Source organism: Periophthalmus magnuspinnatus, chromosome 20 (genome assembly GCF_009829125.3).
Source record: "Periophthalmus magnuspinnatus isolate fPerMag1 chromosome 20, fPerMag1.2.pri, whole genome shotgun sequence".
Taxonomy (NCBI): Eukaryota; Metazoa; Chordata; class Actinopteri; order Gobiiformes; family Gobiidae; genus Periophthalmus; species Periophthalmus magnuspinnatus.
In genome coordinates this window covers 6,917,228-6,943,803 of record NC_047145.1, presented here as the reverse complement: position 1 = coordinate 6,943,803, position 26,576 = coordinate 6,917,228, and the positions used below count along the sequence as shown (strand labels likewise).

General features: G+C 43.6%; 1 protein-coding gene across 1 annotated transcript; it reads right to left on the bottom strand.

Annotated features, from left to right (window-relative positions):
* Positions 1-4,401: 4,401 nt before the first annotated feature.
* LOC117388317 (phospholipid phosphatase-related protein type 4) lies at positions 4,402-26,224 on the bottom strand. The gene is made up of 7 exons (XM_033985831.2): positions 26,153-26,224; positions 14,594-14,779; positions 13,269-13,392; positions 12,619-12,814; positions 8,229-8,286; positions 6,898-7,071; positions 4,402-5,982 (listed from the first exon to the last, which is right to left on the bottom strand). Exons 1-7 carry the CDS (start codon positions 26,222-26,224, stop codon positions 4,402-4,404), a joined length of 2,391 nt encoding a protein of 796 aa, XP_033841722.1.
* Between the last annotated feature and the right edge of the window lie 352 nt (positions 26,225-26,576).

The window sequence follows — 26,576 nt, the reverse complement described above, 5'->3', positions numbered from 1 at the left end:
GGAAGCTGCCTGTCTGCCTGCCTGCTTTCTAGCCAGCCCAATACCTCCCTAAACACCAGTTGTGTGCTGCTTTGAGGTGCTAAATAAAACTGTGAAAACAATAAAACACAGCAGTTTGAAATGAATATAAAGTTTATTGGAGTTTGCTGGACTCTAGGTGCGTGCGGCGCGTTAGCTGCATAGAACTCTGACACGTATCATCACAGTATCTCACACAGTTAGCTACAAACACCACATGCAGAACAGCTCTAGTGTTCTAAGTGGAACCAGGAGAACCAGAGGACCTGTCAATCATCTCCACATGATCCACGTCCAAAGTCCAGGATGGAGAATCTAAAGGGCCGCGTGGGACTTTCACGCTCATATTACTCCAAGTTAATGCCACCAGCAGAAGCAGAAATGGAAATCACCAAAGCACGCACAAATCGGGGGTGTTACATGTTTTCTGAATGTGTGTGTATGTTTATAAGCTGGTGTGCGTGATTTCAAATGTGTGCGTATGTGTAAACTTGTGTGAGGAGTTCATGATTCAGAATTTGGGCATATTTTAGAATTTGAGTTTCTGAAATTTAGCTATACATCCTGACTTTGTGTTCATGTTTCCAGAGTTGTATGCATGATCTTGCATTTGTGTGCATTATTTTGGATTTGCATGATTCACAATTTGATACATGCATTTGAATTTGAACAAAATATTCTGCATTTACATTCATGCTTTTGTATTTCTGGGCACGGTTATGAATTTTTGAGATTTTCGAATTTACATTTTGTTTCTACATTTGATATTCAGTTTGTATTCATGAATCTGTGTCTGATTTTGTATGCATATCTCTGAATTTACATTTGTGTGTATTTGAGTTGTGTGAATAGTGTGTGCGTGTTTCAAGGACCAACACAAGACTGATGAGATTATCTTGTGAACCCACTTCTGTGTATAAATCTACAGCAGTAAACTACGCACTGTTTGATACAACAGCATGTTTATAGAGAGGTTTCTTTCTTTTAAAAATAAAACTGATTGGCATAAGTTTCGGCAGTTAATAAAACATCCCTTTAACATAATTCATCCCAGAACATGCCCTTTAAATTCTCAACTCCATTGCTCTTCCTCAAATGACATCAAGAAAAGTTCCAATGATTTTGAAGTACAATTGGCTGATGCAGAAAATATTCATATATCAAAGTGCTTTACAAAATATTTTATTTTCAGTTGAACCATGTACAATTAGTATGACTTCTGCTGAAATTGCTGGTCAGAATATCTAAGTTCTCACAAAATGCAGTATCTGTTTTAATAAAATATATCTGATTTGACATAATTCTCCACATTTGATGTTATGTGTACAGCAGGAGAAAGTGAATGCACTGGAGTGACTGTGATTATCATTATTCCATAACACAATGTCAATAAATATATGGATATGCAATAATCTGTTACATCTGCTTTTAATTCACATAATAGAGAGCTTGTTTAAAGAGGAGGTATTACACTTCTGTTGGGTAGTAACTTAACGCATAACGTATTTAGATCACCGTGTTACCTTTTATTGTTTGTGTGGCTTGACGCTTGTGTGGCTTTGCATAATACCCCCTCTTTAACTTTCATTGGCATTGCTGCTTTTATATTAGGGGCTTCAAACGCAAATCCCCCAAAATAACTTCATGCTGCAAAATGATTAAAACATATATTTTCATGTTGTATTTTAAAAGTTACTTAGGAGTAGCACATCTTTAAAAAGCTTATTCTGAAGTGATCCCAATTTTGAAAAACATATACTATAATTTTGTGGACGTACAGTATTACATCCTCACTTTGAGAACACCTGCTCAATATAATAAAAAGGATCTGTTCAATTTTTTTTTTCATGATCGGGAAAGTAGGTTATAAGGGACTTTTTGAAGAGAATAAAATGTATGCATCCATGACACAATGTAATGTAAGACACTGGTGAATAATATGAAAGATAAATCTCATATTGGAGATGGATGAGGACTGTATGAACTCTAGTGACATGCAACTGTTACAAAGAATCATCATCAGACTGTACAACGCAAAACGGCTCTCCATTCTGTACTTTGGCTTTTTTTTTTTTTTTTTTTTGATTGGAAAACAACAAAAAACATGTTCATAAATATAAATATGTGCTGGGCCATCACTTCAGCAGAACAGATAAACATGATTCTTTTTTACACTGTAAACCACCAAACACTGATTTAGGAAAATATTACTTTTGACCAACAACTAGTCTTTTACAAAAGTCTATTTTCATGAGAGCTTTTTGTTATAAAACACGGTGTGTAAAAACCTCATGGCACTCACATGTGACCCAGGTCTACCCCGGGAACCTACATCAACAGAATGCTGTGTGTGCTTACAGGCTAAGTACTGTGTGCATCTGAAGAAAACTGGGCCAAACCACAGCTGTTTTTACTGAGAGGGTTTGGGGTCAGACAAGAGAGTTTCTGTGAATGAGGAGATGGATATATACTGTTGAAGAGTACCAACCCGACCCGAGCTGACACAACTAGACCCAACCTGACCCAAGCCGAACCAACCCAACTGACTCATGCCAACACAATCTGACACAACCTGACCCAAGTTGACACAGCCCGATCCAAGGCGAACCAATCTGAACCTACCCAACCCAAACTGGCCCAAGCAGAACCTACCTGACCCAAGCCAACCCAAGCCGAACCAACCCCAAGCCAACACAACTAGACCCAATGTGTCCCAAGGTGACACAACCCGATTCAAGACAAACCACCCCCAACCTGACCCAAGCTGAACCAACCAAAGAATTTAACTGACAGGATAGATATAACTAGACTTAAGTCTGACTCGAGATCATGTGGAGAAACTAGTTGTAAAACATTTTTTGAAAGCCTCAGCAATATTCAAATGGAGGAAAAGCTCAGTTCACAAAAACTCTTTGTTTTTTCTGACTCCCACAGTTGTCTCAGATTTACTGAAGATGTTCCAACATTAGATTTGTATTCAACCCTTCTGGCTCAGACTGCACACGGAGCAGCAGTGGTGGAGAGGCCACAAGAATTCCAAAGCATCTTATAGAGCTCTGGGTGAATTCTGGTGGGAGTCTATTTTCACTGGATGCTGCAGTCCTGCAGTTTTCTTTCATAACTTCTTAATTATCGTGTGGATAGGTGGACTGCAAGAGCACAGCAGCAAATACCACCAGCAGTCACAGGTGGTCCGTGTGCAGTCCCTCATGAACATGTATGTAACATGTTCTTCTGCTAAGCGGTCCAAACTTTGTCAGAATAATGGAAGCACTCTGAATAATATCCACATAGCATTAGAACGATGGCTGCATATTGGCCTTCTGCTAGACTAAAAACAAAATGCTACACTGTTGATGACATACTCCTCAGGCAGGATTCAAATTCACTTGAACACATGTTTTGGGCAGTATGCTAGCCTTAGCTCTGAAAGTACAAATGCTTATGCGAGGAGCAAGTGCAAGTAGACAGATTTTGAAATCAAATAATATTGTGCATAAAGAGTGAATGATTTGTTCAGTGAACACAAAAGTACAGCCTGAATAACAGAGAACTTCCCCGTGCACCGTAGCGTTAGCTTTTGGCAGTGACATTGAGAGCAGTCAGAATCAGAATTGTCAGCTACATTTCATATCAAACATTTTTGGAAATGTGTGTGTATAAAAAGCTGTTTCTACATGTCTGTATTTCAGGACAGTGCACAGACAGGTTAGCTTCACGCAGCTCAGTGCAGTCACAGCATTTTGGACTTCATCGCTACAGGAGGAGGCTAAGCACACTTATGGTTCCAACAGTATCTCCATTGTGCACTAGTACATAAAGACTGTACAAAACATCAGCTATCCACATAAAGAACTCCACATGGTGTCTTCAACAGCACCTTTTATCTTTTTAAATAAGTATTAGGGAGTGGAGAGCAAGGTCACACACAGGGGCTAGCCTAACCTGCTACTACGTCTGCTTCTGCCCTATACTCTGTTTTTTCTTTTTTTTTTTTTTTTGTTCTTCAGGGCCCTGCTCTGGTTCGTAGGAGGAGCTAACACAGTGATTGTTCAAACTACACATGGAGGTTGTGCTTTGGTGTAAACATACAAAATCATGCTCATCACATATATGTACACGAACCGCTCCATTTGGCTACAGCAGGGATCACACTGCTCCACAGGGAATATGGGCTCAGAATGTACAAATCAACCACAAGCTGAGCACCTTTGCTCAGATATAGTCAATTGTGGGTCTTCTATTTAGCTGCAAATTTACTAGAACTGACAGTGGCTCATTTCTACCAGGTTTTTAGTGCAACAGTTACCGCCATAAACCTGTTCATTTACTTTTATTAAATCCATATTCCAGGACGTGTGGGAACCCACAGTGCTGCTACAGTTACTCCTTAAAAGCTGGAGTTATGGACGTGCCCTTGTAAAAGATATTGCGGGTGCTGTCTGGACTGTTGGCCCTCTCGGGGATGAGGATCACGTTATTGGCCTTCCTCCGGAGCGTGGACTCTCGACTGGACGCGACTGAGGGGGTCTCAGAAGCACTCTCTCCCCCTGCCCCCGCTGTAGACCCCCCATCTCCTGGAGTCACTCGTATGGTGGAGAGTCCGGCAGGATGGGGCCTTTGCTCAGCCTGGCCCGAGGTGCTCTGTGTGTGCACCGTCACTACAGGAGGGGTGCAGGCCGCAGCGGAGGTGGTGACTACGTGATTAGGCCGTTTCCTGTCCATAGAGCCCGACTCGCAGCTCTCAGAGTCGCGGTTCAGATCATTCATCTCAAAGGACTGCCTGAGACCTGCCGGGCATCCTCCGGGCTCCAGGGTGGCTCCTGCCCGAGTGCCTGTGCCGTGGTCCAGGGAACGCCACCTCCACGACCCACTCCCATCTGTCGAAGGGGGCTGGATCACGGGTTTGCTGTTTTCTGGATGGGCTTCTATTCGGACAATGGCGCCTGTGCTTCCGGACATGCTGGAGCTGTCTTGGTCAGTGAGTGCTCTGTATCGTGGGGGGCCCTGACAGGGCGTGGTGGTGCCTATACTGCTCTCGTCTAGGCTCTTGGAGGTTTGGAGCAGGCCCTGCTGTTTGGACATGGCGATCACCTGCATAATCCTGGGTGGAGCATCAATAGTCCGGCAGGTCTTCTCAGCAGCCTTCTGCCAATTGGCCTGCCCTGCACCAGCGCCTGTGCTGTCGCCCGGTGCTCCTCCGGGCATTGACCTCGGGGAGGAGTTGTAGTTTTCATGAGCCTCTTCTGGAATGTGAACAAGCTGAGAAGATCCTGGCCGGGACTGCATGGCGATCCTGGCACCTCCAGTGATGCCACTACAGTTACTGGGTAAGGTTGTGCTAGTGCCTGCAGCTAGCTTGGACATGTACGAATGACAGTCAAAGCCTCCATTTAGGCCCATGGCGGGCGGCTCTGAGCCGGGGTGGAGGTGGTCCATGCTGCCGTGGTGAGGGGGATGCTGTGAGGACTGCCCTGAGGACGAGTCCAGGGAGGAGGAGAAAGAATCAGGAACCTGCAGGGAGCACTTGTGGTTCTTGCTCTTCCACTGAGACAGGAGCTGTTTTGAGCGGCTGGAGTCCATGGAGGCGTGGTGGAGGGTGGCAGCATGTCGGCGGGCGGCTTCCTCGTACGCGGCGATGGCCTGGGGTGTGTGCACGCGGGGCAGGGTGTGGCTGAAGGCCATGTAGGCCTCTTTACTCTGAGTGCTGCGGGGGGACAGAGTGCCCCCTTCAGGGTGAGCTTTAAGCCCGTCGTCAGGCCGCTGCTGGGGGAGGCCCCGGTGGAGCAGACCCTCAGAGTGAGAGGTGGGCAGTAGTGCTTCTCCGGCCATGGCCTTCAACTGCATGTGGTGCATGACGGCCTCCTGGCTGATGTGGGGCAGGGAGCAGGGGGGTCTCTGGGGCTGCACAGGAGCAGGACAGCTGTCGTCACTGGGCTGGAAGTTTCCCACAGCAAACACGCCCTGTGAAAAAAGGACACATTTGGTCAGAGGACACATGTGGCCGGGTACATGGACAGTCCTCTCAGAGGTTGGCTTTACCTCATCTGAAGTAAAGGAGCGTCTGATGGGGAGTAATGAAAACTCTGAATAGAACGTTTACTGGCATTATCCTTTTCACTTTGGACTTAAACACGGGATGACAGATCGCAGAAATACATGCACAAAATCACCCATGCTTGTTGGATCAGAGCGGTGCAGGGACAGGAACACGCATCGACCTCATTGATGATCTCTATAGAACATGCAGTGACTGGACCCTGCAGTCTTTAGGACATGGGATAAATGCTTGAAAGTCCAGTTTGATGGGTTGCTGCTGTGGAACGCTATGCATCAATGGAAGACTAGTGGGAGTCAAGTAAGGGCCAAAGTGTCATAGGTAAAGAGGATATTTTATTACTCTGCTTTGAAAACAACATGTTATTTTCTTATCTGTCTTTATGGGTCATTTTAACACATTTAAAACCACTATCAAATGCCCTATAGTTGCACAAAGTGTTTAATGTTTGCACCTCTCTCACTAATGTACTATATTAATAGAAATAGCTATCTGCATCGGCCATGAAAAAACCCCCAAAACAAACAAACAAACAAAAAAAAACCCAATCTCTATATATTATCACACAGTTTTTGATCTGCACCCATTAAACAATGTCATTTGCATTTCCCCCGCCTACACTTTTGCGCATGCTGCCAAAAAAACACCCCATTTTGCATATTCAGCGTCTCCTTTAGCGTCTCTCTGAGAAATTGCGTCAGATTTTTGCTCCACTTTTAGCATGATTAGCTCTTTAGCACAATAAACGCTTGATACATTTGGCCCTTTGTTTACCTTAATACAGTTATAGTCCCATCCCTAACAGGCTCACAAAGTCTCACCAGGTACACGGCGATGGCTCCTCCCAGCAGGAAGCCCAGGTAAACGTCCACCGCGTGGTTTTTGTACTGGATGATCCGGGTCAGGCCGCAGATGATGGCACTAATGATGAAGGAGAAGACTAGCAGAGGCTTGAGCAGCTTGGACGAGTCAGTCAGGGTGCTGTTAAAGTACATCTGCACACAACACAACAACACGGTCTGGTCTGTGGAGTCAACAACTAGGTCTGTCATCATAATTACTATATTGTTCAATATATGATAGAACAATATTTTTTGGGGTGGAAATACTTACTGTCTGTATTTTTTCTTTGCACTCTTGGGAAATTTTTCTTTACTTTTTGCAATATGATATGATTTGATTTAATAAATTCTATGACTCATTACAGATGCAAACTAATTACTAAAGTGTTTCATTAAGTGTTTCACTGTGCTATTTATTTATTTCAGCTCATGTTTTTTTAATTTTTTTAATTTTTTTACAATATTGTAGATTTAGATTTGTAGATTTGTTTGGTATAAATCTGCTGCTGGATTATTATATCAGTGGCATAAATCAGTTTCGATATTATCATTTATTGATTTTTATTTTCTTCCATTTTATTGAAAACATAGACAGGGGGACTTCAAGCATAAAAAGCAAGGTACCATCACTACAGTTCTTCTTCTTTCTATTTATTTCGTGCTGATAGCACTGATAATTATAAATTAATCAATTATTGATTATTATCAGCAAAAACATGTGCGATGCCCATGTGCTAAATTGAACCTCAAGTTTTGCTCATAAATGAGAAAATAGTTGTTTACTTTCCATAACTTGGATTATAATGATAAGAAGCACAAGACAAGAGAAAAGAGGGGAAAAAGGTGAGTTTAGATCAGAGAGGCAGAGGGAAAGACTGGCCTCAAATTGTGAACATGTAAGTCAAAAATTGTGAAACTTGAAACTTGTGGACATGTGAGGAGATATAGAGAGACTGTGGCTCTGACTCAGAGCTTTAAAGAAGAAAGCGTAACTCCTCTTCAGTACTACACACTCTTACTGCCAGAGGATTGGCTGTAGTCCTCGATTAAATGCACTTGCCTTTTCATCAAAATCGATCAAAGTTCAGATTGCGATCTATCGATCTTTCGAGTTCTGGCACAGCCCTAAAGGCTGGGAAGAGGCCGCTAAAAATACTCAAACATGCATGGATGACATCTAAAACCTCTTCAAGAATATGATGAAGGAACAAGATATTTTATATAATACCTCCTATTTAATGACAAGCAGACATGTTTTAGCTTTTACAAATCTTTTTTTCTCAGCTCATTGATAAGTAAGTGGTTCTTACCGAAACATAGACGGCTGCGAACGATGCAAGCGTGGCGTGTTGAGAAGGGAACGACTTCCTGTAAGAGAAAACAACAATGAAGAAATTTATGATACAGAGAGTGCTTAAGAGCAAAAATGAAATTTCAATACAAGAGTATATTACGAATGGTGTTAAAGAGGAGGAGAGGCTGCATGTCAGTGGTTCTGCTGCTACAGTGGGGATTATATAGAGAGTCTTTTTTAATGAATGTCTTGAAATTTGATTTGTCAGATATTGCAATATAAATTAGTCACAAAATTGTGGAAAATGATCTTGTGATATATTTTGAGAAGCTGTACTTCTGAAAAGCAGTCCTATAATAATAGCAAAAAATATTAAATAAAAACAGTACCTTCAGTAAAAGGCATTTTAAAAACTGAAAAATACAACCGAGTCCCGCGGCATCAATTTAGTCCAAGAGTAACACAGACAGTCACAGAGGTTAGTCTGGTGTTAGAAGATCGTTGTATTAAACAGTACACAACCTTATTTTGTTTATTAGTCTTGGAAGACATTTGAGTCGTTTTGGGAAAGTTGCAGCTCATACTCTATTTGTAACTTCAGTTGGCACATGCTCAGTACAGCACCAGTGGTGAGTAATCAGGATACTGCACCTACATGCCACAGTATCCTGAAGACTATGAGAATATCCCAGTGAGAGTATCCTAGTTTCTCATAACCAAGAAATTTGCGTATACATGGACACGGTAAACCAGAATTCTCAAAAAAAAAAAAAAAAAAAAAAAAAAAAAAGATCATAACCGGGATACTCGAGCACATCTATACGTACTCAGTGACAGAAGGGAGGAGCACAGAGGAAATCTAGTCTTTATGGATGAATTATGCAAACAGCCAGAGCAAACCAGGCTAGCATGGATAGATCCTGTTGTATTAATGATTGTAAATATTAGCCGGCCCTTGTTTAGCTGCTAGTCTTGACCAGATCCTTGCCCCTCTTTAGCCCAGGCTCGTCAGCAGGCGTGCCCAGCTCTCCCCCTCTCCCTCTGGGCAGAGCTGAGCCGAGCACTGGCCTCTTCTTCTCTGAGCTCCATGACCTACTTCTGCTGTGCTCCCCCACTCCCTCCTGACAGCAGCTCCCATCAGCTCCACACAGCACACCCAGCTTCACACACTAACTATGGAGGAGATGTACAAAGCGCTGGGGCTAAACTGTTTTACTGCTTTTCTGTGCAGATTCTGTGGAGGTTCTGAGGTTAGCTGAAAATAGTCTATCTTATTAAAATTATAATAGTAGTTCTAGTTAAAATGCCACAATGGATACAAGAATACAGGTTTCTTCCCTCATTAGCGTTTTGCTGGGTTTCAGATGATGTCACCACATTCTTTTGGCCAATAATAACTGAATACAGATGGGGGCAGCTAAAATAATATTGCTAAAATGCAGATTTTTGTTGTAATGCAGTGAGTTCTTGGGTCTAGTCACTAATAGAAATGATCAGGTTCAACATTTCTGAATTTGCCTTTTGGATAGTTCTAATTAAAGCATAATGCATTCAAGTAATACTTTGCAGTGGTGTCACGCTGGGGGGTCCTGCATGTATGTCTGTGGTGGAATGTTCAGTGGTTTCCATGGTGACAAGAGGCACACATTAGCCAACCCTGCCTAATAAGTTTCTGGGGGTCTGAAACCTTAAGAAAAATGACAAAATGGATTTAAACAGCACAGTTTCAGGAGCTAGTGATAAATACGACTGTTCATGGTCCTGTTTAGGCGTTTAAGTTTCAACAAAAAAGGTGAGAGGGACTTGTTTAACAGTAGAAATCAGCTTATCTGTTGTAGTTCTTCATGGTGAGATTGTGCTAAAACAAAGCCTAAGTCTAACTTGAGTGACAGAGCTGCAGACAGAGCAGTGCCTCCAGTTAGCATCACAACCCCAGGGAATGTTGATGACATCAGTTGCAAAGTATCAACAGGGAAATGTCCATCTGGGCAAGAGGCAGCTTTTGGTGGTTTTCAGATTGTGATGACGTCATAGTCCCAGATGGAGGGCAGAGTCGGCTTTTTTTTCTACTTCTGTTATTGACTAGATCTTATAAAACCCTATAAAGTTATATAGAGCTAGAGGGCAGCGCTCTATATAACTTTATGGGAGATTCATTGTTTTTTAAATAAATATCCAACCTTAAGATCCACAAATGCTGAACCATACCATTATTTGTTTGAGCTGGCTCCACAAACTTGCCATATTAATATTGTGGCTTAAAGTCCTTTTTGGAGTAATGGCACCACTTTCTGAAGTAATTACTGAGAAGACATTGAATTTTGTGCCAGTTTTTTTTTTTTTTTTTTTTTTCATGTAGATAGGCCTAGTAATTACAGATATTAACCATAAACCATGTCAACAAATCTGCAAAATTCCACGTCCTCCAGGTCTGTTTAAACTAAAGGGATGTCACGTGAACCCCATGTTCTTCTATCTGAAACCAATGGATCTAAGGACTAAGGGATGCTGTTTAGTGATATATAAATAAACAAAAGCACAACACCTTAATATTTAATAGAGAATGTGAAATAGTAAGCTTTAAATACCACAGAATCATCCCATTATAATGAGTGTGTTCCATAACTACAGCTGCCCCACAGACTCAGCATAAGTAATGATTTGTGTTGAACTAGAAACATTGTTTTCCAGAGCTACAGAACAGAGCTGTGCCAAAAGCATGAGGCTAATTATAGTCCACCACAGTCTGCAGCCAAAAAGACACTGCACTCACTACTGCCCCCTACTGACACATCAAGTTTAGCTGGAGGACAGGTCTATAGTGGAGTTTGCTGTTTAATTGTCACATAGGTTGACCTGGTTTATGGTTAATATCTCTATAATGACTGGGACTATCCACATAAAACAAAACACTGTGGCAAAGTTCAATGTCTTCTCTGTCAGTATAAATAAAAAAAGCATCTTTTTTTAGCTTCAAAAACTGGTTTTATTATTCCACACCAAAGACATGACTCTTGTTGTCTGAAAGAACTTAAAAGGTGCATTCTGTAACTTTTATGGTTGAGTCTGTTACCTGCTCTGTATGGAAATGTTATAGATTGCCTAGGATGCTCCACAGTATGGCATTAAACACACTTATCTCCATGCAGAAAAAACTCCACTAGGCCAAGTTATAAGTCAACTCTATGGAGAGGTGACCCTGCTCACAGTAAGTATCACATATGATTGAATAAATCAAGATAATGAAATCTAACACCATACAGTGGAACATTCCAGACAGCAATAACATCTCTATGCTGATAGACCCTTCACCAGAAAAGCTACATAGTGCACCTTTATGGCATAAGATTAATATTACAAGTTTATGGAGTGTGCTGTATTCATCTGATTTCAGAAACTCAGAGATAACTACATAAAAAACTGACTTCCCAAAACCAAAGTCCTACTGCAACAATAACAAACATGTGCACTGTAACGGTGTATTGTAATGATAGGAGGACCATGTGAGGAGATGTCTTATTTCTTCTTTGCTTATAAATAAATGATTTATATGTTTTCACAATGTTGCTGATGACTTCATTAATTATAATATAAAGCTGGTGTTTGGCTGTGTGAGGAAACCATCAGTGTAAAACCAAATCTCTGAGTCTGTATTGATGCTGGCCTGTTATTGTGACATAAACTCAGGACCTCAAACTCCAGAGCTTCCACACCAGTTTCCTGGTTGGAATTTCAACTTGAGTTGGTGTTCAAGCCATAGACCAAAGTGATCAAAAATGTTACTCCTCCCTCTGTAATTGCAGCACTGGGCCTCATCATTTTCATCTTAAAATGTTTGTATTAACCTGCTCTACATGACCCTGGTGTTTTTATTTTGCAATTTTATCCATGAATCAAGATATGAACAATAATAACAGATAAGTGCCCATCCCTGCTAAACTAGCGGTGAAGGCAGGAAGAGGCATTGCTTTCAACAGCCTCACTCTGGATTGGATCTTTGGTTGCTATGATACTTGTGGTTGGAATTCCAAATGTGGAACTCGCCTCCAAATTCGCTCCTATAACTGTTAGCCTCGATTCATTTCATTTGACTGGAGCCAAACGCTATGGGTGCCGTCACACTCACTTAGTCCACTTCTTTATGCAGTCTATGGTTCAAGCCTGTTTTTCCCGATCTTCTGAGTTTCCAAGATCATATGAATGAGGCAATAATCCTTAACGAGTGCTGACAAGGTTCAACATTTGTGGATCATACGTATAGATAATACTGAATCTCCCACAGAGTTATACAGGCCCCTGCCTTCAATCTGTAAATATGATTCAAACACACTGCACGAATAGAATGTATTTACCAAGTACCAAGATCTGCACAGTGTTTTAGTTTTCTGTCAGTATTTGAGTCTGACCTGCCCTGGGTGATGGCGGCTGGGTCGGGCCCAGAGCAGATGTCCTCCAGGACGTAGGGGTTGTGCTCACAGCTCACGTTCAGACTGGTGTAGTTTGGTTTGCACACGGTCAGGAAGTAAGGGGCGGGACTTCCTGTCATCAACTGCAGTACGTCTGTGATGAGAGCCGTCGCACACAGTCCAAATGCATGCACTCCTGGGGAAGAGAGGTGGAAGAGAGAGAGAGAGAGGGAGAGAGAGAAGGGGGAAAGAGAGGGAGAGGGAAGGAGGAGGGCAAGAGAGGGAGGAAGAGGGGCGTGAGTGAGAGGGGAAGCGGGGATGAGAGAGGGAGGAGGTGGGTGGTTGAGGGAGACAGGGTGCAACAAATAGATAGTCAGAAAAAGAGGGAAAAAGTGAGGGATAGATAGATAAGGAGGGAGAGGTGAGAAAGAGAGGAAGAGGGACAGATAGAGAATAAAGATGTGGTGAGTGAGACAGGGAGATAAAGAGGCATGACAGGCAGAGAGATTGAGATGTAAGATGGGAAAGAGAGAAAGAGGGAGGGAGAGAAAGAAAGAGAAATGCAGGTGAGCCTATACACGCTAAACCCCATTAGCTGAGAGCATTGATAGTACTGTGACTACTAAAGAGAGTGTAAAAAGAGTCCGTACCGACAAAGCGCACGGCCCTGCGGATGAAGGAGTTGAAGTTACACCCTGCTGCGTTGATGTTAGCCTCAGTTCCTCCTCTCCTCCGAGACACACAGCAGAACAAGATGGCCTCCCCGATCATGATCTGCAACAAAAGCTAGGTTTAGCTTTGTGCACACGTTTAAATTTTTCACCAAGAAAGACACAAGCAGACACAAACCAATGAAGGAGCTGTGATGAACATGCACCACGACAGGTAAAGAGGTCCAAAAAGAACAAAATATGTTGTTCCTTATGAAGACGTATTATGATTAAAGCAGTTTAGGAATAGAAACAGGTGCAAACTTTCTGTTCAAAACATGGAGCTAATAGGAATGACTGAGATTCAGGAGCAGGACCACGCCTCAACCTCCTCCTGCTCCTCCTCTCCAGCAAACCACGTCTCACCTCTACCACACCTCTAGTTACCCAGAAGCCCTATTTTTACAAGCCTATCCCAGCAACACCGTCTGTCTCCACTCTCTAGGACCCTCCATTCCACCCATGTCTCTTGTTTATCTTTCAGCCCAAAGACCTCACCATCTACAGAGAGGAGGTCCTGAATCGGCTGGGCTAACCACCTGAGACAGAGCGCCCCATGTTGAGTTCCCATCCTGAGTCTCTACCCAGCCTCCACATATATTCATATTATCAATAAATATCTTTATCGTATACTATTGTTGTAGCATGGTCCTTGCTAGTGAATGCAGAAGCCCCACCTCCTCATACTGACATTTATATTGTAGCAAGCAGCAGATTTTCATTAATGTGTTTGTATTGTTGAAAAATAGTTAAGTGACATTTTTGAATTCTCCAGATATGACCCAGAGTCAGAATTTCTTGAATAATTCCAAGTACTGCACAGAAAAGTAGGTTGAGATAAGGGGTAGGTGAAAACAGGGGATTTTGAAAGCAAGACAATACAGGACTCTTTTGAGTTTGAATGGCATAAACCTGAATAATCCACATTTATTTCAGTTAACTCAAGTCACTTTTCCAGTGCAGGGCCCACCGATTGTCTCCATGGAGATCTTACTGTTTTATCTATCTCTGCAGTGTCAAACAGCTCAAGTCACATGTCAGATCTGAAGGTGACCCCGCTAACAACAATACATGTTTTTGAAGATATTTTGGAGCAGTCGAACACCCATAATTGAATAAATGCCAGATAGATAGAGTTTAATGGCATACTGGAGATCATTAAACAAAAATCAACGCCATATCTGTGTCCAACTAGAAAGTAAACCTAAACAGAAAAAGAAATAAAAAGTAAAGATTTGTTTGTATGTTTGTGGTGTTGTGCCTACGGTGATGGCAGGTCCAGCGAAGGCCAGGCTGAGCAGCATGAGCAGAGGGATGACCTCATGCGTGGGCTCGATGTATGGCAGGCTCAGGCTCCTGTCGTGGCAGGTGAATCCCGACTTGGCCGGTTTGAAGACATCGGTCCATTCCAGGAAGTACAGGCTGACCACGAACGACACCAGGATGGGCAGCTGGGACACAGAGAAAACAGCAGTGTCAGACATGTGGCAGAGTGGTTAACATTCTTCTCTCACTGTTGGATGGATATTAGTATGAAAATGTGCATTTCTGAAAGGAGTTACTTTTCTATGTGTTTAGGCAAGTTTCCTTTGGATTCAAAGGTTTTCTACAAAATGAAAAAGTTGTAGAAAATAGCATAAGGTGAGGATACCCTGAGCGCTGAAGCATCAAATGCCAGGAAAGGTTATTTGTGATATTCTGATGTCACTTAGTACACTGCTACTGGTCAGCCTCTATTATGTACGAGTGAGTGACTGCTGGATTCAACCAATCACAGTGAAGTGTGAACTTTCAGAAACAGCACGTAGCTTTACTTACCTCTTACTGTATAAAAGATACAAAAAAAAGATGAATGAGAAAAACATGGTACAATCGAATCATGATCTGGCTATAACAAAAAAAACTACATGAATTTCTTTATATTTTATGAATATATTTTTCGTGCACAACTACCTGGAACTACTGAATTTAACTGATGATATACAAAACTATCCTCTCTGTGTGAACAAGAGCTGTCAGGCTGCACAATGAACATCTCAGATCATATGTCATTCACTAGTAATTACAGTAACATTAACCAAAGTAACCACTACTTTAATACAGTAACCACTACTTTACTACTCTATTTACTACTCCATTTACTCCATTTTACTATTTCTACATTTTATAGTTTTTATGACCTGGATACAGATCCAAGACCTATTTGATTGGATGAGAGTCTGGTCTCCTCAAATTCAGATGGATGTAATTGACAGGTAGATTTGCCAATCAGGGACACACATGCTCTGACTATATCAAAACAAATATGGCTGTATTGCTCTAATTATATGGCAAGAACCTTGAGCATAGAACTTTTATTAGCCAGCTGGAGGATATTGCTAGGTTTTATTATTTCAGGTTTATACAGGCAACCAGAGACCTGAAAAGTGTTCTCAGGTTTACTTCACAGACTCTTTAATACGCTGAGACAAAGAGCTTCTAACCAAATAATAAAGCATATACTGACAGGCTGAGTAAAGGAGCGAGTCAGATGGAGCAGAGGATGCAAGAGAAGAGGGTTATAACCACATAAAGACGCAGATATCACTGTAACTGTCCCTGGCTGCGTGTGGTTCAATGAGCAGACTAATACACTCGGATGGGGACAGAGGGAATGGCAGTGTGGCTGATGGAACGTGTCACAGAGAATTCATGATCCCCATAAACAAATGAAGAGCTCACGGGCAGATGGTCAGGGCTGTGGTCAGACATAACAACAACATGGGGCGGAGGAGCTACTACGGTGGGGTTCAGATGATGTTATGTAGCTCTTTAATGTTTAAAGAGGGGGGATTTTACTTCTATGGGGAATTAACTGCTAACATATAACATATTTAGATCACCATGTTACCTTTTATTGTTTTGAAAATGCTATATTCCACAAAAACAATATATTAACATGTTCTTTTCTAAGCTTTAGTTGTATTTGATAAATATGAATATTGCGATTTAAACTGTGGAAATCATAACATACTAATTCACAGGTATCATAGATCATAGCTATATAGCAAACAAAAAAACAGGTCTTCTTTAATAGCTATCGTTTTGCTATAAACAGAATACTGGAGCCATGTTGAAGCCCCTAACCCTTGTAAAAGCACTTGCCTATGATACAACATTCTGCATTCACTTGTACTGTCCCACAGGAATACTGGGCTGTATGAGGAGTCTGCATTTTCCTAAAGTTGGAGCGATGAGTGGAGGGCTGGAGGTAATTCCACGAACACTCAGCTGAATAAAACATGCCTGAAAATAGAGGAATCGCTCCACCGGGATTCTGCTGCTGCTATTTTTGGTGAAGCAGAGCGAAAACCGATCAAGACGAGTAAAATAAGTGAGTCTGTAGCGGAGAGTTTTACCTGAGAATCCAGACATCATGCGCTCAAAGGCTCTCTCTTTGTAAACTTGCACACAGCCCACACAGATTGTTAGCATGTAGCGTAAATAGCAAATTAGCTTCTTGCGTTATCGCTCTCAGAAGCTTCGAGCTCCATTCCCTATTTCTGGAGCCTGTCGCTGTGGAGCTGTGTAAAACTGAATGACAAAACAGTGCAATGTGAAAATTTTCTTGTGAAGGTTCCACTATGAGAATGCCTTGAATGTTTTTAAGTATGGCATTACACTTATATATCTCCATGGAAACAAGCATATGACGCCATTGGGACAAGTTAGAAGTTCTTAGCAATAAAAGCACCTGCAACTGAATAAAGCAAGTGTTGTAACCAACATTATTCTGAACACCAGTTTTGTTTTTTGTTTTTTGATCAGCACAATAATTATAATCACAATGAAAATCCATCCATCCATCCATCCATTTTCTTCCGCTTATCCGGGGCCGGGTCGCGGGGGCAGCAGTCTAAGCAGGGACTCCCAGACTTCCCTCACCCCGGACACGTCCTCCAGCTCCTCCGGTGGGACCCCAAGGCGTTCCCAGGCCAGCCGAGAGACATAGTCCCTCCAGCGTGTCCTGGGTCTTCCCCGGGGCCTCCTCCCGGTGGGACATGCCCAGAACACCTCCCTAGGGAGGCGTCCAGGAGGCATCCTGAGCAGATTCCCGAGCCACCTCAGCTGGTTCCTCTCAACGTGTAGGAGCAGCGGCTCTACTCCGAGCTCCTCCCGTGTGACCGAGCTCCTCACCCTATCCCTAAGGGTGCGCCCGGCCACTCTGCGGAGGAAGCCCATTTCAGCCGCTTGTATCCGCGATCTTGTCCTTTCGGTCATTACCCAAAGCTCATGACCATAGGTGAGGGTAGGAACGTAGATTGACCGGTAAATCGAGAGCTTCGCCTTCCGGCTCAGCTCCTTCTTTACCACAACGGACCGATACAGCGACCGCATCACTGCAGACGCTGCACCGATCCGCCTGTCAATCTCACGCTCCATCATTCCCTCACTCGTGAACAAGACCCCGAGATACTTGAACTCCTCCACTTGGGGCAGAGACTCACCACCCACCCGGAGAGAGCAAACCACCTTTTTCCGGTCGAGAACCATGGCCTCGGATTTGGAGGAGCTGATTCTCATCCCAGCCGCTTCACACTCGGCTGCAAACCGCCCCAGTGCCTGCTGCAGGTCCTGGCTTGAAGAAGCCATCAGGACAACATCATCTGCAAACAGCAGAGATGAAATCCTGTGGTTCCCAAACCAGGCCCCCTCCGGCCCCTGGCTGCGCCTAGAAATTCTGTCCATAAATATAATGAACAGAACCGGTGACAAAGGGCAGCCCTGGCGGAGTCCAACATGCACTGGGAACAGGTCTGACTTACTGCCGGCAATGCGAACACAGCTCCTGCTCCGGTCATACAGGGACCGGACAGCCCTTAGCAAAGAGCCCCGGACCCCATACTCCCAGAGCACCCCCCAAAGGACACCACGAGGGACACGGTCGAATGCCTTCTCCAGATCCACAAAACACATGTGGACTGGTTGGGCATACTCCCATGAGCCCTCGAGGACCCGATGGAGAGTATAGAGCTGGTCCAGTGTTCCACGACCAGGACGAAAACCACACTGCTCCTCCTGAATCCGAGGTTCGACTATCGGTCGGATTCTCCTCTCCAGTACCCTGGAATAGACCTTACCGGGAAGGCTGAGGAGTGTGATTCCCCTGTAATTGGAACACACCCTCCGGTCCCCCTTCTTATACAGAGGGACCACCACCCCGGTCTGCCATTCCACAGGTACTGTCCCCGACCGCCACGCGATGTTGCAGAGACGTGTCAGCCAAGACAGTCCCACAACATCCAGAGACTTGAGGTACTCAGGACGGATCTCATCCACCCCCGGAGCCTTGCCACCGAGGAGCTTGCCAACCACCTCAGTGACTTCAGCCAGGGTGATGGACGAGTCCGCCTCTGGGTCCCCAGTTTCTGCTTCCTCCTCGGAAGACGTGACAGTGGGATTGAGGAGATCCTCAAAGTATTCCTTCCACCGCCCGACAACATCCCCAGTCGAGGTCAGCAGCTCTCCACCCGCACTGTAAACAGTGTTGGTGAAGCACTGCTTTCCCCTCCTGAGGCGTCGGACGGTTTGCCAGAATCTCTTTGAGGCCGTCCGATAGTCCTCCTCCATGGCCTCCCCGAACTCCTCCCAACCCCGAGTTTTTGCTTCTGTGACCGCCCGAGCCGCGGCACGCTTGGCCTGCCGGTACTCATCAGCTGCCTCAGGAGTCCCACGAGCCAACAAGGCTCGATAGGACTCCTTCTTCAGCTTGACGGCATCCCTTACTTCCGGTGTCCACCACCGGGTTCGGGGATTGCCGCCGCGACAAGCACCACAGACCTTACGACCACAGCTACGAGCAGCCGCATCAACAATAGAGGTGGAGAACATGGCCCACTCGGAGTCCATGTCTCCAACCTCCCCCGGGATCAGGGAGAAGCTCTCCCGGAGGTGGGAGTTGAAGACCCCCCTGACGGAGGGCTCCGCCAGACGTTCCCAGCAGACCCTCACAATACGCTTGGGCCTGCCAGGTCTGTCCGGCTTCCTCCTCCGCCAGCGGATCCAACTCACCACCAGGTGGTGATCAGTTGACAGCTCAGCCCCTCTCTTCACCCGAGTGTCCAAGACACGCGGTCGGAGGTCAGATGACACGACAACAAAGTCGATCATCGACCTCCGACCTAGAGTGTCCTGGTGCCACGTGCACCGATGGACACCCTTGTGCTCGAACATGGTGTTTGTTATGGACAAGCTGTGGCTAGCACAGAAGTCCAATAACAAAACACCGCTCGGGTTCAGATCGGGGAGGCCGTTCCTCCCAATCACGCCCCTCCAAGTGTCACTGTCGTTACCCACATGGGCGTTGAAGTCCCCCAGGAGACCTTGTTCTCACAATGAAAATTATGTCACAAATTACACTGTCCTCCCTGTGACCCTTTGGTCTCAGTGCTGTACAATAGGATCATTCTAATGCAGAGGACACAATTCTCCATCTTCACATTTACCCAGAAATTCACTGCTGTTTATTTATGCTGACAGAGAAGATGTTGAACTTTGTGCTAGTTTTTGATTCATGTGGATCATCTCAGTAAAAGAAAGAAGATAAAGAACAAAGAACATGTCAACAAATCTGCAGCACAGAATTTCCACCACAGAACTCGAACCTGTTCTCCAACTCAGTTTGAAATTATAAGCATTCTTGAATGCTGTGTTGTCACATCAACCCAAATTATTATGTAACTTTGCACCCTGATATAGAATATTGTGATCTGGTCTGTGTCATCCCTCAGTCATCCAGGTATGCTCCATAGCAGAAGAAAAAAATCAACTTTTAGAGTGAAGGAACTGGAACAGAAGTGAAGAAGCTGCTTGGATGAGAAGCTGCTTGGATGATCTTCACTCTAAAACCTGAACTGAACTTTTTTTTTGCTATTGTGATGTGATACACATGTAGGGATGTGCAATTCAGCAAAACCACCAACAGTATAAACACAATCTAAAGTGAGAACCTTCTGTTTATGGGTCAACTGCTCTGTCCTCCTGTGCCATCACATAAGATGCTGTCCTGAGGAGACCTGCAGCCTGTGTGATGCGTTCAGGGGCTGTGTGTAACTGCAGTACTGTGCTGGGTCTCTCTGCGCTGTACTGAATAGACCTTGCATGATGTGTTCAGGGGCCGTGAGTAACTGCAGTACTGTGCTTGTGTCTCTCTGCTGTACTGTGGACTAGGGCTGACTCTCCTCATCACAGGTTCAGCTAAAGTAGCTGACCTACTTTACACAGCTGCTCTGGACCTCCACACTCAGGGAAACTACACTTTTATGAGAGCTCAGCGTTCCCTATCACTCATGTCACCACCTCATCACTCTGTCTCACCTCAGTGTCCCTCATTACAGAGATTAGTGCTGCACAATTCAGCACAACTGAATCAAAATTGCAATTTGAATGGACACAATTAGTGAATTTCAAAAGCCACAGTTTTTCAAGTTCCAAAATTTCCCCCACAAACAACAAAATCTTCTGTCTTATTCTGCATAAAACTGCTAACCCTGTAGTTTATATCTGTACAAACATGTTCTGAAAGGTGATTCTTCTATTAGATTTAGTTCAGTTCAGCTTTCTTTCTGTCAATTATTCTGGACATGTTTAAAAGGTGAACAGAATCCTGTTATCACAGGTTCCATATTGTGCAACATTGACTCTTTCTAAGCCCTGTTATAATGTTGTTACCTCATCAAAAACATACCTGGAGTTGTGTTGTTTCATACACACGTGTCACTTTATTATTAGTTATATAAGTTAACAAATCCCTTTTACCTTTTGTTCAATAATGATTGAAAAAGGCAGGACTGGAAGTATCCAAGTGATTCTAGTGAAGGTGTATGGAGTTTAAAAACACAGTGAAGCAATTCTTGTATTACAATATGATATCACAAGGGGGAACAGTGTTTTCAGTTTGAGAGAACTCAGTCTAAATATGCAGGATTTGTGTGGTACACAGGGGTGAATGAAACAAAACACTCCAAATATGTTTTTGATGAGGAAACAACATTATAACATATATCAGAAAAGAGCGTAATATGGGCCCTTTAAAACATAAATTGCAGTTGCAATGGGGTAAACAGAATGCCTGGAAGAAACCCACCCAGACCAAGGGAGACCACAAACTCCACACAGAAAGGCCTGGGCCAGCGAGAGAGTTAAACTTTGACTTTCTTGCTGTGAAGTGAGTGTTAGTCACTCAACACCTTTACCACACTGTCATCACCACCTAATCACCCTCACCCAGAGAGACAAACTTAGCTGCAGCAGCATATTGCACTTTTCAGTCCCATTTGTAAGTCAAAGGTCTCAGAGCAGTTTAACAGGAGGACTGGTCAGGTAGGGTCAGCAGATCCTGTGTCAAGGCAGTTTGAGGTGAGTAATAGCCCTCTCGACAAAGGTGTCCCTTCACTGTGTCCTGCAGTCCGAGTATCACAGAAAAGAGTCCAGTGTTCACCAAGTTCCTCCTGGACACCCAACAGGAAAGCCTCTTCTAAGCCTCATTTTTCCTCCGCTCTGTTGTTTCAGTTGCTGATGTGATTGGACATTGACTCAAAGTATATCTGGAAGGTCTTGAAGTATTTCCATTGGAAACATTTGCTACCACCACACTTGCTGCCACCATTTTTTGTAAAAGACTGTAGCATCTCAGAGGTCCATAACTAGCTTCTTAGATAGCTTCTTGCATGGCATCCATGGATGCGGGATAAACAAACATCTCATATCACAACAGTCTCTTAGTGTGTCCTTTGAACTGCACAAGCTGCACTTCTTAGGGTGTTAAGATCCCATGTTATGACATTTAAAATTTAGCTCAAAATCACACTGCTCCCATCATCCCCTCAGCCCCCTCACCCCCATCATCTCCTTTCCTTCACCTTGCCGCCTTTCACCACGCTTCCACCACCTTACCCACTCCTCATGATCACCTCAACCATACACATTCATAGATGCAAAATACTTTATATCTGCATTGCGCTATAACTCTTCACTTGGCTAATCGCTACTACCCAGAATTATGTCAAATTGAACATTCCTTCACATATAAAAGAAAGGTGAATCCAATCCCCCAAGTATATAAAAATGTTTATTTCATGATATTTATGTCATTTATCTAGTCTCCTACAGTAATATGTAAAAGAGGATGTTTAGAGAATGTTTACCGGACAAACAAAAGTTCAGAAATTTCTACTGAAAGTGGGTCAACTATTAGCTCAGATGCCACTTTTACAGGCCAATTATTATCTAAAATGAGACATTAAATTACACACTCAACAATGACTTCAAACGAGACTTTGTCCTCACCTTAATGTGGTTGATGTGTTGGTATCATTTGACAACCTCTGGATTATTTTGAATGCTAACGGCTATAGGAAAAATACAGGGGACTGGCTCCAGTGTTTCAAAACCCCTTCTGTCCGCTCACCCCTCTGTCCTCTCACCCCCTCTGTCCTCTCACCCTCTCTGTCCTCTCACCCCCTCTGTCCTCTCACCCCCTCTGTCCTCTCACCCCCTCTGTCCTCTCACCCCCTCTGTCCTCTCACCCCCTCTGTCCTCTCACCCCCTCTGTCCTCTCACCCCCTCTGCCCCCTCACCCCCTCTGTCCTCTCACACACATGCGTCCTTCACAGATAGAGTTTTATGGGTGTGGTTAATTGCTGGGTGCCGTGGGCTTCTGGTGAACTGGAGCATATATAAGCAGCACAGACACACTTACACACACACGTGACTTCTATGGGTGTCTACATGGGTGCTGTTGGAGTGCACCCATGGTCAGATGTATGGATCACAGCGTGTCAGATAAAATAAATCCATGGATGTGAGGAGGATGATCTGATTAGAAAGTCTGTGAAAACTGGCGGTTACTGTGTGGGAAAAGTTCTTCACTGCAAAATGACTTTTTTAAAGCTTGAAATAAGGATGCCTGTTTTAAGTAGGGGTGTGCAATAATACTGAAATATCGACATATCGTGTCATTTAATTTGATGATACAGTATCGGTATTGTAAGCACTTGTATCGATATATGCCATGTGTTTAACAAAGACATTTAGTAACACAGCCATGATTTACAAGTTTTGTTGTGATCCTTTAGAGCTGTTAAACTTCATATGTCCCTTCGTACAAGTAAATGTTGAGCTTGTATAGGCTATGGATGAATAACCAATAACCAATGCAACAGTTTGATGTGTTCTTCCAGTGCGTAATCTACACCAAAATGGGGTTGATTGTTAAGTAAGGAGCTGAAGCCCTTTATTTTTTGCTGAACTGTGTCAAATAAATATGAAATATATGGACTGTATCCGGATATGTATCATATCATGGCCATTGAGGTATGTATCGTATCAGCAATTTCTTAATGACACCCAGCCCTAGTCTTAAGTGTCTTTCTAAGCCCATTTGGATATTAGAAAACCTTTTGGAAGAAGTTTAGATCTATCAAATAAATAAATACAATTAGTCAAAATTACTCAAGTGAAGTTTAGTGAATATTTATGTAATTTTAACTCATCTTTGACTGTGAACATTTGCCAGAATAAACAGTACTCTTCAAGAGGAAACCCCATGACGTAACGGGCCAAGAGCATCTGCGTGCGTTCTTTTGTGAAAACATACGTCTCCATCGAGGGATGAAACAGAATTCAAAATATAAGTAGAATATATTTTACTCAATGAGACCTGCTTTGTTGGCACTCTTGCACAAACACCACTGTCATGAACCAAGAGTTTGCCTGATGCATTTTGACCATGAACCAATCAGTGAGCAGCACCACACAGCTGTTCACTCAGAACACAAACAGACAGCGGCTGGAGTTCGGCTTCATAAGAATAATGTGAGTGTTAGAAGATGGTGCGCATTTACAGACAACAAAGCAGTAATCTTTTGTGTCAATGTAATGCCACCAACACGAGGGTCTATCTTTATAAATTAGTTAAAGATTTCCTGAAATGACGCTATTACAACATACATTCACACAAACTAATTATTATTCTGTTGGTTTTCCTCATCTGCGGAAGCTTTTGGTCTTGGTTATTATGTCAGTAAAGTTGCCTACAGTGCACATATTTTACAAAAGCTCCATGGTAGAGAGAGTTTAGGGTAGAGACGCAAAAGATGAATCTAAAAAAGTATGACAGCCCTGACGCAAGTACCCAGCTTTATACCACACTCCACACAGCACATCTTCTCTCATGGTTGGGAGCATGGCAAAAGTTGAAGCAGGTGGGCGGGGTTTGAGGCATGAGAATATTTCCAGATGCACTATTGGCTGATAGCAGAGGAGACGTCACACATTGCGCCTCAAAAAGTGTAAGAGAAAAGTTGCCAATTATCAAAAAACATGTGAAAAATACTTGTGGCGACAATTTGATTCCCCGATAAATGGAGATCATGTCAGCAGAAAGTCCTCCCTCAATAGACAAAAAGACTGTTGGCCCACCGCTTAATATTTTCTTAACCTCCTGACCACAATAAGAATGCCACAATCTCAAAACGCACTGTTACTACTGTAAAAAAACATACTGGTTATTTTATTAATAATATAACTGTAATCCTTTCTCTTTCATTCTTTTCCTATTAAATCCTTGCAGTGCTACGATCCACAATCTGCTACACCCTCCATCTGTGACACTGCAACATCATCACAGACTTATTTGGGCCACTACAACTTGTAACGCTGAAATATAAATCTCATTACGAATTGACTCAACCTATTACAATTTTAGAACAGATTATGATGGAATGCGAGTTTACACCTTCCATTTATGACTAAAAATAATAATAATAATGCACTTGTTATGCCTTGAAGCCACCCAAAGCACTCCACTTTAGTCATTATTCACTTACGCACACACCACTTTCATACTAGGCAAAGGTGGGGTGAAGTGTCTTGCCTAAGGACACAACAAAACTTGGTCCGGGAGGGAATTGATCCTCCTTCGAGTCGGGGCATCACTGAACCACTGTCGCCCCATTATACATAAACTGTATACATAGCCTAATAAGCACAAAGTTTTTATTTATTTTATTTTTTGAAAGACAGTATTAACACACCAGACTATGCGTGTTGCTTGGTTTACTTTCTTTATTCCTTATTTCACAGGGACCATGTACAAATTCATTAATCTTACGAAAGAAAAGATGATTTGTACCAGATTTACCTAGTGCTACTTTACATCTGCAGTCCCTGGGTACTATGGTACTACTACTACTACAACTACTACTACAAATATATCAACTCTGAGCTACAAGCCATACACGTTTACTCCAAAAAAATGTGTTGTTTGTTGTTTTTTTTTCCTCCTCAATATAGCTAATGGAGGATATTTGTCATAAAAATCCATGTAATATATCCATTTCCACAACAGCATTCCTTTCTTTTCTGGTGCAATCCTTTCACTTTCAGACAGTTCATCAAATATATGGTGTCAATCATATCAGAAGATGCCTCTACCACATCAGAGAGTAGTCTACTGTTATAGCTGTAGTCTATGGGCATTTTCTTGATAAGCGCTTGGACTGACAGCTTAATCAAAGGAAGTCCAAGAACCAAACAGTTTTAACCAAGTGACATTCTGATTCTTTGCGTTACGGATCTCGCGTTTGTGTTGTATAATGCACAAATCCTGGCTCAGAGTCGCTTCTCCGCCCGTTTTCATGCACATTACTTTTGCACAGCCTTGACCTATATACGCTGAACAGCACCAGCGAAACCCGCCACTTTTACGCACGGACACAATTACGCCTGGATAACCATAATTCGGTCATTTATTTCCAAAATGTGTGAACGTGATGCCCACTCACCTCCACGAAATAGAAGCAGGGCAGCAGGCTGACACTGTCTTTGGTCAGGATCCTCTTGTCTCGCGCGGACATGTTGTTGGGGCCTCTCGGTACGCGCGCGCACACGGATGGAGAAGCGGTGGAGAAGAGCGGCGACGGTGTGCGGAGGGAACCAGGAGGGAGGGGGCGGGGGGGCCGGCGGGAGGCAGCTGGGGAAGGAAGATCAAGGCCGAAGCATGGCGACGGGAGCGCGGATTTCCTCCACACGAAGCCCACGGAGCTGCGTCACGGGCGGTGCGGCTCCGCGGTACCGGCAGCAGCGCGGGCTCTGAGCGGGGAGGCGCGTCTGAGCATGTCCTCTTTGGAGCGGCGGCAGGTATGAAGAGAGGAGGAGGAGGAGGAGGAGGAGGAGGAGGAGGAGGAGGATGAAAGGCGCATGCGCAGT